General features: G+C 38.4%; 1 protein-coding gene across 1 annotated transcript in view; it reads right to left on the bottom strand.

Moving 5' to 3' along the window:
* Nucleotides 1-967: 967 nt before the first annotated feature.
* PITPNM3 (PITPNM family member 3) overlaps nt 968-19,211 on the bottom strand; it is a 36,243-nt gene continuing 17,999 nt past the window's right edge. Inside the window, exons 7-19 of the mRNA XM_054286986.1 lie at nt 18,647-18,766; nt 17,818-17,999; nt 16,359-16,528; nt 14,717-14,887; nt 13,451-13,645; nt 12,525-12,673; nt 10,773-10,889; nt 9,966-10,082; nt 8,669-8,817; nt 7,482-7,631; nt 6,469-6,652; nt 5,941-6,069; nt 968-5,561 (exon numbers count right to left, since the gene is read on the bottom strand). Coding sequence (XP_054142961.1) covers nt 5,253-5,561; nt 5,941-6,069; nt 6,469-6,652; nt 7,482-7,631; nt 8,669-8,817; nt 9,966-10,082; nt 10,773-10,889; nt 12,525-12,673; nt 13,451-13,645; nt 14,717-14,887; nt 16,359-16,528; nt 17,818-17,999; nt 18,647-18,766 — 2,142 coding nt within the window. The 3' untranslated portion in view covers nt 968-5,252. The remainder of the gene's footprint in view (nt 5,562-5,940; nt 6,070-6,468; nt 6,653-7,481; nt 7,632-8,668; nt 8,818-9,965; nt 10,083-10,772; nt 10,890-12,524; nt 12,674-13,450; nt 13,646-14,716; nt 14,888-16,358; nt 16,529-17,817; nt 18,000-18,646; nt 18,767-19,211) is intronic.

The raw sequence follows: 19,211 nt of genomic DNA, 5'->3' as shown, positions 1-19,211 counted from the left end.
TACCTTTCAAACTTGCTATCTGTAAATCACGTTTCAGTGTTGTGATCTCTAATATTCCATCTCCCACCATGTCACAGTAAACCCGCCTCTCTCTTTTCCCCCTCCTATGTTCTATACATCCATAGAAATGACAAATGAACTGTAAAATTTATCTCCCCCAATCCCCTAAAATTCCATTCAGTTTCAAGGATAGCTTATTGAGATTAATACAAGTAGGGGGTAAACTGTAATAATCTCTGTTTGGGCTTGACCTAAAATGAGTGAAAAAGTCAACACATTACTTCAATTCCAGTATCCATGCACATGATTCTAGCTGTTCCAGGTCTTATTTCTGAAAAACAGATATTTTCATCCAGAAAAATGTGTTATTACTTCCATTTTCATGGGGGTTCTGAATTTAGGCTTATCTATAGGAACATATTGTTACCTTGAGTGACTAAACATAATGGAAGTCTTAATTACTTTCACAAACCCACAATTTCTGCTTAAGGTTTGAACACAGACCATGAGGAATCACTGCTCTTAGAGAAGGTAGGCTGGAAGGTTTTGTGTGTATAGGAATTCTATCCTGTACCAGCTCCAGATGAGGATGAAAGTGCCACTTTCTCCCCTGCATGCCTGATATGAACAATTCAATGCAGAAATCTTGAGTTCAGATGCCACAAGTCAATCTCAACCACAATGAAATTGTGGTGCATAATCCTCATCTCTCCATTATCAAGCCAATGAGTTTACTAAAAAGATACCCATGCTCCAATCAGCTAGTCCTATGATGATGTACTCACCTTTCTGCAGCCTAGATGGCAACAGGGAAAAAAAAACTGAGGAAAATCCTACTTGTTCAGTAACAACTGTTGGACTTACAAATTTTAAAACAAAATACCTACTGGTTTCAGGTATTGTTTTAAATGCTTATTAAAAAAGCTTTTAGCAAGTTTAAAACAGAAATGGTATAGAAAGAAGGGAAAAAGTTTTCTCTTTCTAAATTTATTCCATAAATTATACTATAGATTCTATGATGATACTATAGGTCTAAGTATTGAGGATTTGTTAAATACACGCATTAGTAGTGTCCTGGCTAAAGAAAGACTGCAATGTGTAAACAGGACAATTTGTTCACTACTAATGGTAAACAAAGGCTATTTTGCAGAATACTGGGGCTTCTGAGAAAAATGTCTTTGTCCTGCATAAACCAGGGAGTGTAAATTTTTTCCCTCTAGTTTACTGATAATTCCACTTCTACATAACCAGTGAAAGTTTTAGCTGTTTGGAAGTGACTTCCCTAGGTACTAGAGGAAAAAGTGAAGTAATCTGTATAAATTAAGACTAGTTTAATGTAAACAAATAAAAACGACAGCTCTCATGAACCCCAATGAATAAGAATTACCAGTACTTTGTCATTTTTACACCTAACAGAATTTTATGCTGAATAGATACAAACCATGCCACAAAACTAAACAGGAATACTTTGGTCAAGCAAAAATCTATACCAAGAGCACTAGTGTACGCAAACAAAAATGTTATTCAAAATAAGCAGATTTGAATTAACATCACTATTCAATTCTGCAATCAATACAATGATATTGTGTTCCAAACCTACCTAGCTAGACAACAAAATTGAACAGACAGCCACTGTTGCTGTGTTTGAGTTGGTTTTGTTCTTCTTTTTTTTTCTATAATCTGTATTGGTTACAAATTTGCTGTGAAAGCAGAACCGAAACTAGTGTCTTCCAGCAGCTATACACACATACACACAGACAAAACCAAAACACCACAGTTGTGAAGGTGTGTTTTCACAATATCTGAAATAACTCTACCACTGCTATTAATCGCAGCCATTTTTTACAGTAATTTAAAATGGATCCATATCAACAGGACAAAGAAGTAAATGCTTCCAACTGTGGCAGACTTGTACTGTACCCTTAGCACCCACTGGACTAACAATTTTGTGTTTTACAATTTCATTCATGCTTCCTCCAGGCAGCACACTAAAAAGAATGTGCTTTTCTGTTACACACTGGAGGCACTAAACAAAAGATGCTGCTGAAACAACTGATGAATGTAATGTATATTCTTTGGGCACACCCACCTGACTTCACTGTCCTTTTCCCTTCTGTATATGCTAAAACACTTCCATAGTCTATGTAGTTTAAGTAAGTGCTGACTGCACAGAAACTGCAGCAATGAGGACTTGCAATCAAGAATAAGATGACTGTAGGATCAAACTTACCCTCAGCGAATGGCTTCCTAGGGGACTGATCTTCCATGAAAACACAAGTAGAACTGAAATCCAATTGCAAGCTGAATGCCTGTGAATGACTGGATGCAGTTCCATGTGAACAAAGTGTGTAACTAAGAAGCCTGTGTCACTATTTTGCCAAAGTGCACAGCTGGAGTGTGGGATCACAAGATAAACCATTCTAGCAATGAGCAATCAGCAGTGCTGGAATTATGCAAATGCCATATAAGCTCTCATACATTGTATGAAGAAGTTAGGGAGAGTATTTTCAGCTTGATTTTAATACCATGTGTAGGAACTTTGAAACTGTTACCACACTAAATCATATACGCACATGCACGCGCACACACTTGTTTTACTGCTATTAGCTCCTAATATTCTTAAGGGAAGCCAGCACAGTGACTACTGTAAAGGTGACCCAGCTATTAATAGAAATACACAAAATCAGAGTCTTGATGTAAATGTAAAATGACATTATGTCTCCAAGAGTAAAAGACAGCCCTTTATAACCTAGGAGATTTTTCTAACCTTGTACTTAGACACTATTTCCTTCAATACAGTCACAGAATTACACACAGATCCCTCTTTTGAAAGGCAGTAGACCTTTCTACTACAGCAATTGAAAACAAAAAAATAGGTTTTCAAGTCTCTTGGGTGATAGAGGTAGATGGCTAAAACAACAGTAGCTCTGAACAGGAATAGCGATTACAGTCAGAAGACATGCTAAACAACATCCAATGATTAAAAAGAACTTTTTGATCAGTCAATATTTTAGACCCCTCATCAAACTAAACATTTTCCTATTAAGTTCCTCTCACAAGCCTTGTATTTCCATGCCCATTTAAAACTAACAAGCAGGAGTGTGCTAACAGTAAATTCACTAGAAGGAGATGGAGGCTGGTGCACCTATGCAACCTCTTCATGGTGCAAAGCAGAGAAGAAATGGACTATGTGACTAGAATTAATACAGTGAGACAGTGTGCAGTGAGACAGAACATTGAATAATTTCTCCAACTTCATGGGTTCAAGAACTATGATCCTACTGGGAAAGCATTTGTAAATGTTTAGTGTTTCAATGCAGTTTGCAAGCTATCTTTCATTTAGCTTCTGTAGCAACAGAGCACAAACCCTAGTCCCTTGTAACGTATTTACCTGCTCCCAAAGAGTGTTTGCTACCAAACATTTTACATCTTTCCTTAATCTTTAGCAGAGATTACCCCTTCCCTTAATGGAAGCAGTAGGAAAAAAAAAAAAAAACGAAAGAACAAAACAACCAACTACTGATGTGCCAGAGATATTTCAGGAAGTTTGAAATAGATAACTGACAATCTTGCCAAGTAATGTCTGAAAATATAAATCAAACATCTCCACTTACAACCTATTTTGCTGCCTCTTAAGGCAAAAGCTACTCTCTTACACCATTCCAAAAGTCCACTGAAACTTCATGGTTAACAGAAAGTACAGACTTACTTTACTTCTGCACTGTCTTAATAGTTTTCCATTGCATTTATTGTTTTACATATTAACTTTTAAAATCATTAACCGACTTGGTGAGAGACTCTGTCTGGTCTAGCAAAACCTGAAAGGGGGTTGGAGAGGCATCACACCCTCTCCACCCCAATTCCCTGAAATTAAAAACAAACAACAAACCTGAAAAAGGAATGTTCTTTTGACTTCAAGCTTTCTCAGTGTCAATAGTATGTTTTTAACTCTAAAAAAACAGGGGTTTTATGTGCACTTGTAACTTCATTGCAGGTTTAAAACATGCATCAGTTCAGTCATTAAAATTCTTTTGATGAATTTCCATGGAAGTATCTGCATGAAGAATCTGCAAACTGCTACTATGTTAAAGTAACTATAACGCTCTAGAAATATTACTACTTAGGGAAAACATCACACATTTCACTTCTAGTAAGTCCATTGAGAGATCAGAGAGAAATTTAAATCAGCAGAGAAATGTCTATGTGGCACCTGCATTTTTGCATGTCCACTCTTTGAAGCTCAAATGCTATAATTCCGAATGCTACAGATTGTCTTAATGCAGAAGTTGCTGTGAAGCATGAGAAGGTAAACAATTTATCAATTTACTTAATTAGTTTTTTTCCCCTCCAGTGTAAATATTCTAGTTCGAATAATTAAAAAGCAATTGCTCTGAAGCTTGCAGATCCCTTACTAAAACGGTTCCTTTTAGCTTGCCCTCTTAGGATCTGACTCTCAGACTGAGATCATCAGAGCCATCTTCTTTGGAGTAGTCCACACATTTTTGCACAGTCATCGAGTTCCACAAACAATGTGATCTTTGTACAGTTGCACACTACTTTGGTTACAACAACATTAACTGTGTTTAAACTGTGGCTGACATATTTATTTTTAACATGAAGTTTTTATGTTTGGCTCACAAGTGAAGTTCTCGCACTTATTTGTCCAGCGCCTCACACAAATGAGAGTGCCCATGTTGGAGTCTGTTGACCAGCACTGTAGGCTGAAAGGAAACCTTGGGTTTAAGGCACCCAGAAAGCATCTTGTAGAAGTCCTAACCACCTCTTATTGTAGCTTCCGCTGCTGCTTCCCTTTTATCACTTTTATTGAAAAGTGAAGTGGAAACAGACATGACTACTTAATGTTTAAAGTGTAAACCTGCTCTGTAACCTACAGGACCTACCCTTGATGCTGGTTTGGGTGCAGCTAATTAGCTGATACCACAATCCTTCTGAGTAAAATCAATATCTTTTCCTCTTACTGCACATATTATATTTGTTCCCAAAAAAAACCTGTTGCTATGATGATAAACTTGTGATAGTTTTAGATTGTTTTAAACTTCCCCAATACACATGATAAGAGGAAGAGACTGGAAGTGCCCCAGTTGGTGTAAGAAGGCAGATGTCAGAACAGGGAAGACTCCAAGGTACAAATTCCTGTCCACTTCTCTTAATTTGGACCTGCCTAAATACTACCTTTCAGGCATGCCCACAAGTTTTATGGGGTGCATCCAAAATCTACAGTCCCAATCCTCCTAGGGAATAGATTCAAATTTGTGAACTCCACCTCGAACCCAAGCAATGGAAGGAAAATGCCTCTCATGATCTTTGTCTGATTCAGGCTGGCTCTGAGCACGCTCTGGCTTGGGGTTTAAGGAAGGTGGGTCAGGTTGCTGCACAGACATAGTCCTGCGGAGGTGGTTTCTCTTGCGCAAAAACTCAGGCTGCGAGTGGAGGCCAAAGCTGCCTTTTCTCAAGATCATCCGAGAGTTGTTCTTTTTGGGTCGTGAATGGAGACTGAACTCCAGCGAGGCCAAGTGGGCTGCATAACCTTCACTGAGGAACTGAAATAGGAGGAAAAGAAGGGAGTGACAAATTACTGATGCCTTGACCAATGAGTGCTATGAGGTATCAAGTTTTGATCACTGGCATCCCAGTTAGACACCTATAAAATACTAATACTCCTCTCCCCTCAATTTTTTTTAAAGTGACCCATTTCATTTTGTCATTCAGAAATATGCAATGCATGCACTTGTAGATACAACCTGAAACCACTTGATTCTCTTTACTATTCACCCTTCCAGAAAATGCCTCATTTATAACCCCAACTGCCTTTCTTTGAAATACCGTTGCTGCTTTGTGTATTTTTAAGTTTGCACATGCATTCACTTGCATGCATTGTCTTCCCTAGGTCTTCCTGACTGAATAGCAAGAGTTACTTACTTGGCACTGTGCCTGGTATTTCTTTGTGGATCGTCCAACTATGTAGATCTGGGATGGCGACAGAGCCAAGACACTGTACACAGAAATATCCTTCATGGAACCGTATGCAGCACAGATTTTGATGTGGCACTGAAACAAACATTACTTCCAAAGTGAACGCACTTATTGAACACCATGCAGCTACAAAGCTGGTGCTTGATTTACAGCAAAGCAGCATATGAGTTTCCTGTTAACAATTTCAATTTGCAAACCACAGAAAGCTAAATCAATATGCCTGCATGTGAGCAAGAACTACAGCTATGTGCACAGGAAAGGACAAACAGTTAATTTGCTGATTTGTCATGATTGGAGGTCCCTTTGGATGTTTTATCAGCTTTCCTTACTCTTTTAAAAGTGAGAAAAGAAGTGAGGAGTGGCAAAAAGACTTTGTGATGTTCAGTAAGACTTACTGTTCAGAAAGAAGGGAGATCTCTACTGAATTGCATTCCCTGAAAAGACGTTTTAAGGCTACAAATAGGTTTCTAGTACCTCTTGCATGAGATTCCGGAGAAAAATGGTCTTTTGTCGCAGTGGGTCATGAACGAGTCCATCTGAGAAGAAGATCATCCCTTGTGGGAAATTGTGTTGGGACAACCAGGAAACTACACGCTGTTTCTGCATATCTGGACGGCCGGTGATATAGATAATCAGATATCCCAGGTCCTGCCAATGCCTGTCAGAAGAAGCAGTTAAATTATATAAGTGCAGAAAGAGCAACAATGCTCACAGGTCAGGTCAGCATCTTTTCTCAGACCAGTTAGAAGTCATATGAAATCCTTCAACAAGTGGACAGCAGCATGCCTAAGTCTCTGCTCCAATCTAGAAACTAAGTAATAATGTCTACACCTTGGGGGAGATGGAGGAAAGCAAGAGACATTCTTATACAAAATATTATCTAAAATGTTAAGAGCCATTCAAAAATATACTTAGAATAAACCGTGCAACATATCAGGTACTGCGACTTTTGAAATCTTTAATGAGATTTCTTGCCATTTCAGCTGTAAGGAATGGAAACCCTTGAAAACTGACACTTTACATTCTCATGCAAGTTCCAAAATGAGAACTGCCTTTTCCCATCCAGTGCAACATTAACAGACCTGCAAGAATGAATTAAAAGGCCTTTTCATTTTTCCTCCAAAAAACATTCTTGCATTCATGGCACCTGATATTTTTTATGTACAAATATGTCCTTATTTGAAATTAGTGAAACACAAAATACACATGGAATCATTATTAACTCACTGCACACACTTCAAGATCATATTCCCAGGAGGCAAATTTTTGTCTTTAGGCAATTTAAACTACAAATTTCAATGTAATCCACAGCATTCTAATATTTCTCTGAAATTCAGGCAGATATGCTGTGCAAGAAAATATAGAAATATATCTGCAGAGAATCTTGGCCCTTAGAAAATTGCTGTCTGTTTAGTGTAACAACCCTTTTCCTTTCTACTGTGTTCAAGCAGAAAGTCAGAGATTTGAAGTGTTCAAACCTCATTTACCTGACAACATCAACGGCCCCCGCTCGGACTTTGGGGTCACTTCCCATAATTGAAACGCTTGCTGCAAAGGAGCCATCAATGCTGAACACAACACATTCCATTCCCCGGGGCAGTACAGTCAGGTAACTTGCTGCACTGCTCTGGTCCCCTCTGCAGAGTCAAAGCAATAAATTAATTTAAAAAGCAAAATGTCAGAATGTATTTTCTGCATGTTCTAGTTAAGATATGAAATTAGATTTTTCTAGACCTACAGCTTTAAAAATCACTGTCAAATATGGCTTCTGATTTCAGTCTTATGTGGGACAATGAAAACTTACACTTTTAGGAAATATTTTTTCAAAGAGAAATTTGGAAGCTGATCTTAATAAGAAATCACATGCGTACAAGTAACCAAAAGAATTAGAAAAAAAACCCCGTAAAACACCTTGAAGTACTCTAATTACTATTCAAACTTTCTCCATATGCTTAACAATTCGTAATATGGACATTAGCCACCCTCTATTCTTGCAAATATCCCCCCTTGCAATGGGAATGCCAGTTGAGAAAAGTAAAAAACAAAAAAACAACAGCAGCAAGCAAACAAACAAAAACAAACAACCAACCAAAAAAAAAAAAAAAGCAGGCATACATGATTCTTGTCATGGAAACACATGTGAAAACCATTTCCTTATGGTGTTTTTTCCCCAAGAGAACTGGATGTTAAAAAATGGGTAAATGACAAGGAAATCCAAAGCTCTTCTCATCCCACCACCTCATGTTCCCTAAAACCTGTAATCTAAAGACCACGTTCATATCTGGTGATGAAGATTCCTACAAATATGTGCTCACAGCGTAATGAAAAGAGGACAATTAATTTTTTTCCTCTTTGAAACTTACTCCTGCACTCTAAATCTTCATTTTTGAATATTATTCTATTTGTGTTTCAGTAACTATTTTCTTGAATTGATTGCCTTTTTTATTTAACTGAAGTAAAACATTTTCTCCTTTTCAAGTTGCACTACATGGGATTGTAAGCTGACTTTGGACTTTGTTAACTGGTGGATAACAACACATTCTATTTCAGCTAAATTCTCCTCATTGATTTAATCTCCCAACCAGGGATTCAAATGATGTTTTTACTCAGTTTTGAAGTTCCTTCCTGATCACCACAACCCATCATAGCTCTAGCTCCAGCTTGGAGTTATTACCTGACCACCATTTTGATGGGATACACACCAACTCTCAGTCTCTTCTGTTCAGGTATATTGTAGGATATTCGTCCACTGCTGTTGGATATCTCTGTGTCAAAATACACCCACCTACCCGAAGATGGCTCAGTCATTATGAAGATATCCACCTGCAAAACCAATGAAACAGTAATCTCGTGTGACAGCCAACAAAACAGCCCCAATGTGCAAGGCCTGCCAAGCCTCGATAATATTAGTGTCTCCAGCCATGTCTGGTAGTAAAAGCTTTCAAGGAAGTTTGAAGGAACTTCAGTTAATAACTTCAAAGAGAGTTTTCTCAATAAGCAAATGCTTTCTAACATACAAGAGTTTATTGTCTTCATAATTTAAAGCCCTGATCTTAGCACTGCACATGTCAAACATAGAGGTCAGAAATTTGGGAAGAGCCCTAAACTAGGAAAAAAACAATTTTATCTTGCATAGCTACATTACCTTTTCGCACACTAAACCTACAGGAAAACCTCCTGCATCTGGTTCTTGAGACAAAATCTTTCTCATATTATAATCTCGCCTACAACCAAAACAGTTCAAATTATCAAAAGATTTAATCAATATGGTTTTCTTCAACCGAAATATTTAATCAAAATTAACATAAACGATATTAAATACTTTGCTAGACCTGAAACAAGCCAAGTGTAGCCTACATGCTTCAGTTTTGCCCTCAGCTCAGCAGGATTGCTCTCTTAGTTTGCTCAGAAACTCCTACAATCTCAGTGAATATGAAAAAATGTGTTCACTTGATGCTTGGCTTTATTAGCTGTAAGCCTGGCTTCTGCAGGCAGCTTTAGGAATGACTGTTTCAATTGTGTCACATCACTACTAATTTCTAAAACTAATCTTTACTTGCCCATGTGTAAGATACAGCAGCCACCTAGCTTCTAGAATGCCTATTCTTTTATCTAGTTGTTTTACCTGGATAGGATGATATGTGGTTTTCTTTTACTGCTTTGTCAACTACTATAAAATTCTTTTTCCTTCTTCCTTGGAAAGTTAATTGTCTCCAGTAGGTGGTACAGCTGGCACTGCACAGCACACTCACCACCAACCAAAGGAGATGCCCATAATCAGGTAAGAGAGATGAGAGCTCAGAAACAGGTCAGCCACCAGGAAAGCCCACTTTATAGCATATTTCTGCCTAAGTAGTAGGGGGCTAGTGACATTTCCCCTCACTGTAAGGCTTTCTCTGACACCGTACATGTGTGCTACATTCAACAACTGTTTCAAGTAAAACGAAGAAAATGGATTACTCAGACTTCACCTTTTCACCTGTTAAAGCCACCATGTCCAGAGGTCCATACATAAAGCGCCCAACCAGTACCTGAGGACCATCTTCTGCTGCAATGACATCATTAGCTCGGTGATTAGCAGTCACATTCTGAAATAAGAACAGAAGATGAGAAGGGTATGGTTCATTTTTGTCACAAGGCTGCTGTCTCTATTTTGCTATGAACAGTGACACAGAAACACAGTCCTGGGCAGTATGTCAGAGGTACATGAAGTGCACTGCGTTCCCATTTCAGCTGGAGCCTGATTTTCACTTATGGTGGGTTCCTGAATAGACTTTCTAGAGAGAGTACTCAAAATGACCAAACAAGAGAGAACATTTGAGGGAAAGCCAATTTCTTTTTCACTTCAAGTGGGGCCACAGTGCCACATCATTATGCGCAGGGCACATGCACTTTAACTGACATTATTAATTGACTTCCCACTTAGAAAGTAGGAAATATTTCTGCTTGGCTTATGGATTTGTCCAGCATAAAAGAAAGCTCTTTGCATAATGCAAACTTAGGGCCTGTCTGTTATTTAAAGAAAGAAATATAAAAATTAAAGAATAAATATTAAAGAAAGAAAGAAATACTTTCTCCCAACATGAAGTGATAAACCAAGATGACATTGCTCATATTCCCCAACCATTGATCTGCCTGCCTCTGGATTAAGTTATCAGTTTTCAGCTCTTTAGTGATGTTCAGTTATGTAAACTCTTACTTGGGGAGATCAAACTCCATTTAAATTTCTGTCAAACCCATCTTCCATAGCTGCCATATATATTCAGTGTTAAACTTACTCTCAATTTGACATGTGTCCTTTTGCGTAGCCATTTTTCTCGTGGATTGGATGGACTTAGTGTTTCTGGATCCAGGTTGTCATTTTCCTTGAAATTTACATTTTCATACCTCATGACCTGAAATTATATTAATATTTTAATAAACAGCTTGTGGCCTGAGGAGTCCTGGTACTTGGCAAAGAAAGAGAAATTACACTGCTGCCCCTGTTGAGTGACAGTGCAGAGCCAAAAGCACAATGCAAGTAGAGTGGTAAATCCATAAATCCACAAAACCTGCACAGACAAAGAAACTGCTTTCACTCTGTTGGCCAACACTTAATTTCAAATACTTATTGAACAGCTTTTCATTCACAGCAGAGCCTACACATTCCTCCAGAGAAACAGTGAAAACATTAGGATGGTATCAAGTGACAAGTCACATTGTCTATGGTCTGCAAAGTCAGTAAAGCAGCATAAAACCACACAAGCATTTTTTAATGTCCTTTATGTGGCAGACATCAGACTCCTGACATCATCTATACTGATTTTCTACACATCTACTCAGAGAAAATGTTTCTTACCCCTTTTGGGTATTACTACTTCAGTAGCTGATAGGTAGGGACCCACAAGGACCCACTGAAATCCAACTGAACTTGCAGAACCTTATTATGTCATTCACATTCTTACAACCTAAACATCACCAAACATCATACATTTACCAAGAAACTTTCATGTCCAACTCAGATTTCAGGACACAACCTACAGAATTCAGAATCTGGGTGTGCGTTATGCCACATTTCAACTGAAACCAGAAGCTCTGTCTCACTGAAATCAGTGGGTTGTACCTGCAATCACAAATAGCTATTTTAAATGAGAAATAGATTAGCAAATTTTTCAAGCTGAACAGCTGGTTTTCTGTGCTGAAGCTTTACAATCTCAGTACCCTTGCTAAGAGAGTGATCTAAAATTCTTTTAAAAGATGTCTTATATGAAGTCCCTTGAGTAAAATCATGCTGCAATCACAGTCAGCAAAGCAGCTGGTTTGCAACAAATTACAGCAGTGTTGAGAACTAAGCATGGTTTTTAACAAATTGGCATAAATTCTATTCACTAGAGGTAATGTGCAGGCAATACATGCAGCCACAGGGCATTCAGGAGCCAGTAGTCTTATTCTTAACCCCCAACAAGGGTAGAAGGTCCAGACTGTACTGGAACTAACTAGTCCTTTATGTAGAGCTGTAAGCTCACATACAGATTTAGAGATATGTTCTAAATATCTAAGCTTGAAAAGCTTAATAAATTCTAAAAGATGTAATGTGCTTACAAGGCTAGGAAAGTGTCCTGTAAAGGAGAGACTCGACTTTCTTATGGAAGCAGTACTTTCAAACTGGTTTACTATCAGATGTATGCTAGTAATTTGATACTTAATAGGGAGATTTATAATTACGTAAGGCTGGAGATAGCCTATTCCTTCAAAACCAGGACAAAATTAATATATAATACAGGGTTAGACTGATCTGGGGCACAGGAGGAGTGAGATATGCATAAAGGCGCAATATTACTGGTCACAAAGCCAGCAGTGCTAATGGTGGGCTCACCGTCCCCTTTACCTCTCCAATAAATACAGATCTGTCACTCCTAAATGCACTTGTATGTGATGCATCCACACGTAGCCACCTAATTGACTGAAAGATTTAAAGACTGACTCTTGGAAAATGCAATTAACAAGCACAAGGTTATCTGTTGCAGAGATTAAAAAAAAAGACCAGTTACCTGTCTTAAGATGAAGGCCACAACATCTGTTGATTCCCAGTAGCTGGCATGAAAGAGATGTGGCAGGGCCACCGTTGGAAAGGCTGTCAGCACATCTGGACAATACAAGGCATAATCTATTCGTTTTGTTCCCCACCATTTTGCAGTAACTACAAAAAATGAAACAAAATAGCATAACATTTTTATATCAATACATTTCTTGCTGTCTTCATTTTAAGCTACATAATGGAATTAGGTCTTCTGCTTTCTTACTCTTGACATTTTAAGTCTGTTAAAGCTATCTATCATTCACAAAAGTACAGTTTTTACTGACTGCATCATCACCTAACTGCCTAACATCTAAAGAGTTCTTCTGGGTCCAAGTTTTGGGAAGCAGAAATCACTTCAGCATGATCCCCACTGCTTTCTAGTCCATGGAAAATGTACAGTGAAAGGTTATTACTTTTATAATCATATTATAGGGTAAGAATTGCAAATGCCTCCCAAACAGTGAAACAAATATTGAGAGAGAGAGAGATACATACATACATACATACATACATATATACACACACATATGACTGTAGTCCATAGCAAGACAATATACTCATTTACAGCACTTTTAATTATGAGTAACAAATCTTATTTACCTATGCTGCTTCATGCCTGGAACATGACCATAAACCCCTGTTACTATGAAACTCCTGTGGCTATTTATGAGTAACACCATAATATAAAACTGACTTCTATTACTTTATCTATCTAATTACAAACAGAAAAGAAAGATAACTTGTGTTATGCAAAATTGCAGAAATTTTGGCTATTCTCATTCTCCCCAAATTCCAAGCAGATGTATTTTCTTTTCATAATCAACTTTTTCACAGAAAAAATGCAAAGAGAAAGGCTGTTGTCATATCCAATAGCACAGGGCACAAAGCTTCACTCACTGTTGGTGAGGCATGCTGATGGCAAGCTTTCAGTTGACCCGGAGTTTTCACTGTTCATGCTGGCCAAGCTCAACTTTCTTGTTTTCCCTTGTGGTTGATCAGATGTATTTGGAGATCCAGGACTCTCCTGAGAGAAAGGTATGTTCAAAGAGCTATTCTCAAGGAACAGACCACTGTGATTGTGGAGAGCATCACCTGCAGGTTACAAAAGTGAAAATAACAAAAAAAGGATGCACACCATGGTTTTGAAACTAGTGCATCTGTGTATATCTTATTTCCTTATTTATTCATCTATTTTTAAATGCAGGGCTAACGAATGTTTTCCTGAATAATATCTGATTTAATGCTCATGGATGAAACTTCCTCCTTCAGAGTGTGAATAGCATGACCCAGCATGACTGCATAGAGAAAGCACACACCCTACTGCCATGAACGTGCAATGGCAGCTGGGTGCTTTTGGCCAGGATCTTCCAAACTGGGTAGTGATGCTGGGATGCTATTTTAGTTCACACTCAACCCTACTCATTTTAAAGTAATTTTCTGAGAAGAACTACATAGTCCTGGGAATCTGTGATACTTCTCTGGTCCTCTTTCTGCCACGAGCAAAATGTCCTTTTTCGCATAACGTGACAAGTCAAAGATACTTCGTGCCTATATGATTTTACCTTATTTTCTATTAAGTCAAAAAAGCAAAGAGGCAAAAATTCCTTCTACTAGCACCTTGCTCATCCACCTCTTTCTCTTTCTTCCCCAGAAATCAATCCATTTCTCTTTGGTTTTCTTTTCCTGGATTCAAATCTTTATTACCAACATAAGTATTGCTTAGTAATCCACCCTGGAGAAGTGCAATCAAGACTGCTCAGTGGTCTGATTTGTCCTAGTAGATATCTACAACAAACCAACCATAAGTGACCAAAAGAAACAACATATGAAGATCTAGGCAAAGGCCAACTAATTGTAAAAATAAATTGTTTAAAATGATAGTCAAGGATATGGAATTTTCCAAGTGATACTTCAACTAGAACAGTGGTATCACCTTCAAACTCCTCTTTAACACAACTAGTATCACAAACCTCATGCATAAGAAAATTTTTTCTTAGTAATCCTCTTTGGTTCCACAGTTGCTAAGTATGTCTGTGCTACTCAGTCCCAGAGTTTGTTTTCAGCATGCTGGCACACTGCTATTTCAAATTCTCTTGAGCTGTATAAGGAGAGAACACTTAAGAGAACAACAGGCAATGAGAGCTATGAAAACAGGCACTATACCTAACTGGTGAGATCTTCCATCCCCTAGTGGGTATCTCTGGTACCGTGGGACACTGAATGGAGGAAGAAGATGGAATCTTTTCTCCAACAATGGTTCAAGTCTGCAGGCAGAGGGGTCAGCAGAGTGAAAGAAGCTGTAAACTTGGCTGCAGGCTGGTCGGACCTGGCATACTTGGATGAGAAAGAGACAAAAAGGCCAGTATTGTTGCTCTACAAATTTCAAAGAGTCTGTGCAGAAACACAGTTAATAGGGTCTTCTGCAAACTCCAGATTAGCACACAGCTGGCCAAATTGAATTGTTTCTTATTTCATATGTAAGGAACAGTTCACTGCACAGGAGTTTAAAGAGACATCACAGTCTGAAATGCAGGCACATATGAAATGTGAAGAGCAGCAGAAGAGAAACAGAAGGAAGTGAGAAATGAAAAATAATTTTAAAATCTTGTAAATACATTATTGAGCATTATAGCTGTGATGCTCACCACTTCAAATATATACCAGCAAAACAGTCTGATGGGCTTTTGTCATCCTGAAGACTTAGACCTAGGGGACAGCAGAACACTCCCTTATATTATAAAAACTAATTCTAACAAAACAAATAAATACATCTGAATTTTACTTGTTACATTTTCAGGTAGCTTTCTACCATTCATTTCAGTAAAGAGGGCACCTTACTCTTCTCAACCAATTTCCAACTGTCTGCATGATAGATTTAAATTTGTCTGTTCTCCTCTCAACTGTGTCACAATTATCGCTTTAAAATGGGATTCTTTTATCATATGCACCTCTAAAGACTAATTATGCTTCAAGTAGACACTGCTCACCTCAGAATGTGTTTGAAATGCCCATCAGTTGAGCTGCTTTCAAAGTATACTCCTTTGCAGGATATTCGAGGAAGGATGGAAGTGAGGGCTAATTTGAAGAAAATAGTTTAAAATACTAATAATTAACATGAAATTTTCCTTTCAAAGTGCCCAGAGGGTAACAGAGCGGAGACTGTGGAAAGGACTGGCCAGGAAAAAAAAATCCTTGGAGCTCTGAGTTGTTGTCTCTTCTCATTATTGCAACAGATTTCCTCCCTCGCCTCTTAATAAATGAATGCATCATTTCCTATAAAGATGCTGCGCTATCCAAAGCTCATACCACGCAAAGAGACAAAGCATGTGCTGAATAATGAAAAGTAAAGTAATCTTTTAACTGAAAAACTTAAAAAATCCAGATGATTTTAAAAATTCTCTCTGTGTCTGATCAGTAGGCTCTGTGACTAGAGAGGAAGAATGGCTCACAAGCAACACACCCGAGGGCCAAACCCACCCGCGAAGCCAGACATGAACAAGAGGTAATGCTGAACCAAGAAGAGATGTTATTTTTGGTACTGTTTTCAAGGACTCATCCTTGGTGAAGTGTGAGCTTCATGATGTATGACACAATTAACAGCAGAACTTAAGATACACTTTTTTAAGTGCTAGAGCAATCCTCATCACCTCAGTACCTACCTACATTAACATTACCATCTCTTAAAGAAAGAAACTTACCTCACTCCCTGACTTTAACCAGGCTCCTTTGTTTTCCTTCTTTTTGTGTGAGCCTCTTTGTTTACAAAGGTCTTCATGCATCTTGTATTTTAACCCCAAGAACTTACCATCCAAACCAGGCAGAACTGTGCTCCTCATGGCCAGCACCAAACCGAGCGGTGATCCAAAAAGGAAGAAATCAGACACCTCAAATTCAAATCGGCCCAGATTTACTTCTGAGAAACTGGAATCCACAGGAGGAAGTTCTGCACCATCTTTCAACACGCTTGAGTGGATGCTGAACAAATAAAATATTGAATCAAAAATAATAAAGAGGGCATTCAGAAAAATATAACAGTACCGAAATAGGATACTTGGAAAGCTCCAGCAATGGCATTTAGATCCAAACCTTAAAATTGTAAAATGATATTGCAGTATAGCAGCCATGATTTTTCAGTGTGGCTATTCAGCAAATTTACTGCCTTCAACACGCAAGAGTTTCCTGCAATTATTCTACACAATACTTGGTAAAGTTTTGCAAGGACCATGAATATTTAAGTTTACTGTTTTAAATAAAACACTGTATTTCTCCTATAAATGATCCTAAAAGTGACTGACCAAATAAATCTTCATGTTTTCAGTGGCAGACAAGAGAAAAACAACCATTCTGTCTCAGAGGAAAAACAATCTACAACACATTGATTTCCAGAAAATGCAATGGTTTCAAAATAAATGCAGAATAGTCAAAGAAAACAAAGCAAAGGGCATTCCATTACAGCAAGACTACAGAATTACCTTAACCTGCTACTAAGAAAAATGCCAGACTTGAAGTAAGGCACAGTAGTAAGTCTGCACTCTACTCAACTTGAGCAGAACTGAAACTTCAACACGCAGTAATTCTTGCTCCTCTGCATCACTCACAATGAAACAAAGGAAATAGGAAGATAGATAGGAGAAACAAAAGCCTGAATAGCTCAGGTAAGTAAAAAACCAAATAGCTTAGAACCAGCAGGAACAATGAGACAAAGGGAATGGTTGTGTTCCCATCCCATGTATTTAAAAGGTTTCTTAGGATAAAGGAAAACTAAGTTAACTTCTCCCTCCAGTTCCCTCCTCATTTAAGCCAAATGTTTATGCAGGGCTTTTTTTCTGTTGTTTTTGCTTTAAAGCTGATCTGAATAGCTTATAGATCAATGGGAGCACCTAAAGCAATTATCTCACTAGAGAATAATAAAAGTCCTGAAAGTGAAGTCAGAGGGATTGTTAAAAAGAAATAGGTAACAGAAATTTACAATTATCAAGTATTATTCATCCATCTTGTTTTGAGTGGGCTGTACTTAAGAAATAGAACTTTGTGCATTCATTTTTGCATGTTCAAAACCCTCACAACTGAATAAAGATCAAATAAAAAACTCTCCAGATGTGAGTATGTTCATACTAGACCCACTAAATCCATAGTTTTCTTTGAGAGAGAGACAAGAACTTCAAGCAAACCTCCAGAAACATACCACAAACAATAATAATGCCTCTATGCTCTGCTGCTAACAGGTTCCTTTCAATGGCAAGCCCATTTCTTTGACTGGTTACCTGGACAGGAAGGCATGATGCTGGGTTATGGTATCACACTCATAAGTGGATGAGTCACTCTGTTTCCGAGGCAGCGGTGGCCTTTGCTTCTCCTCCTCCAGGATTCCCGAGATGTCAATATTGCTTTTGCTAAGGTGTTTGCTGTCACCCAGACTGGAGTCCTCTGCTGAGAGTGGATTATCCTTCAGAAAATTAACAGAGCAAAGGGAAGATTTAGACAGATAACAAAATACAAAAGAGCTTATATGAAATGCCTGCATTTATACGTATGATCTCACTTAATCCAACTGGGGAACGAGAGGCTGGAGAGCAGCCACGCAGAAAGGCACCATGGAGGCTGTGGTCAATAGCAAGGTGAATACAACTCAACAGTGTGCCCTGGCATCCAGGAGGACCAATTGCATCTTGAGGTGCATCAGGCACACCATTGCTAGCCAGTCCAGGGAAGGTGACTGTCCTACTATGCTCTGGTGTGGCCTCACTTTGAGTCCTGTGCGCAGTTTTGGGCACCACAGTAACAAGAAAGGTAAAAAAGCTATTAGAAGGTGCCTGAAAGAGGGCTATAAAGATAGTGAAGGGTCTGGAGGGGAAGCCATATAAGGAACAGTTGAGGTTTCATGGCTTGTTCAGGCTGGAGAAAAGGGTACTGAGGGGAGACCTCATAGCAGTCTATAGCATCCTCATGGGAGGAAGTTTGATACATGGATAGAATCCCATTCTATCATGGTAATTTACCAAATCCTTAACTTTCCTCTGGTTTATATGAAGCTGACTTCCTCCATGGAATGCATCTATGGGGTTTCAGCTCTGTGTATTTTTTCCTCTTCACCTGGATGCTGCTGATGCTTCCTCTCCTGCTACTGTTCCGACTCTCGTAAGCTGTATTAGAATTATAGCAGATGGCATCAAAGCCCAAAATTCCTCCAATGCAGTCACCGATAAGACACACCTGAAAAAAAGATTTTAAGATGTAGTAAGTGTTTTCAAAAGAGACAAAAAGCATCACAGTACTGCAGAAGAGTTTCTATCTTACTTCACTCCCTTGTTACTGGTTTCTATACTTTGGTTGATATTGCAGCTACTTTTTTCTGCTTTCTTTTACCACCAGAAATATGCCCTATGCAAAGCTTATCTGTGTCAGAAACTATTTTGATGAGTGGGAGTTAATCTGTTCCACATACAATATAAAATCAAAAAAGGCAATCTCTGATCTAATGAACTTGGAATGCAAATTGACAGAAGAGACAAAAATATTATAGGAAAGATTCACACAGGGTACATGCCAGGATATACGATACTCAATCAGTACAGGGCTTATTCAGAGCCAGAGCTGAAATTTCTATCTAAGGAAAAAAGCAAAGCACTTTAGAGAGCACAGAGAAGTCACTTGCATT

The sequence above is a fragment of the Melozone crissalis genome, unplaced genomic scaffold, assembly GCF_028551555.1.
Source record: "Melozone crissalis strain CALT ecotype California unplaced genomic scaffold, PUWL_Pcris_2 ptg000057l_1, whole genome shotgun sequence".
Classification (NCBI taxonomy): domain Eukaryota; kingdom Metazoa; phylum Chordata; class Aves; order Passeriformes; family Passerellidae; genus Melozone; species Melozone crissalis.
Note: the sequence above shows the minus strand (reverse complement) of the source record. Positions and strands in the feature narration are given on the sequence as shown.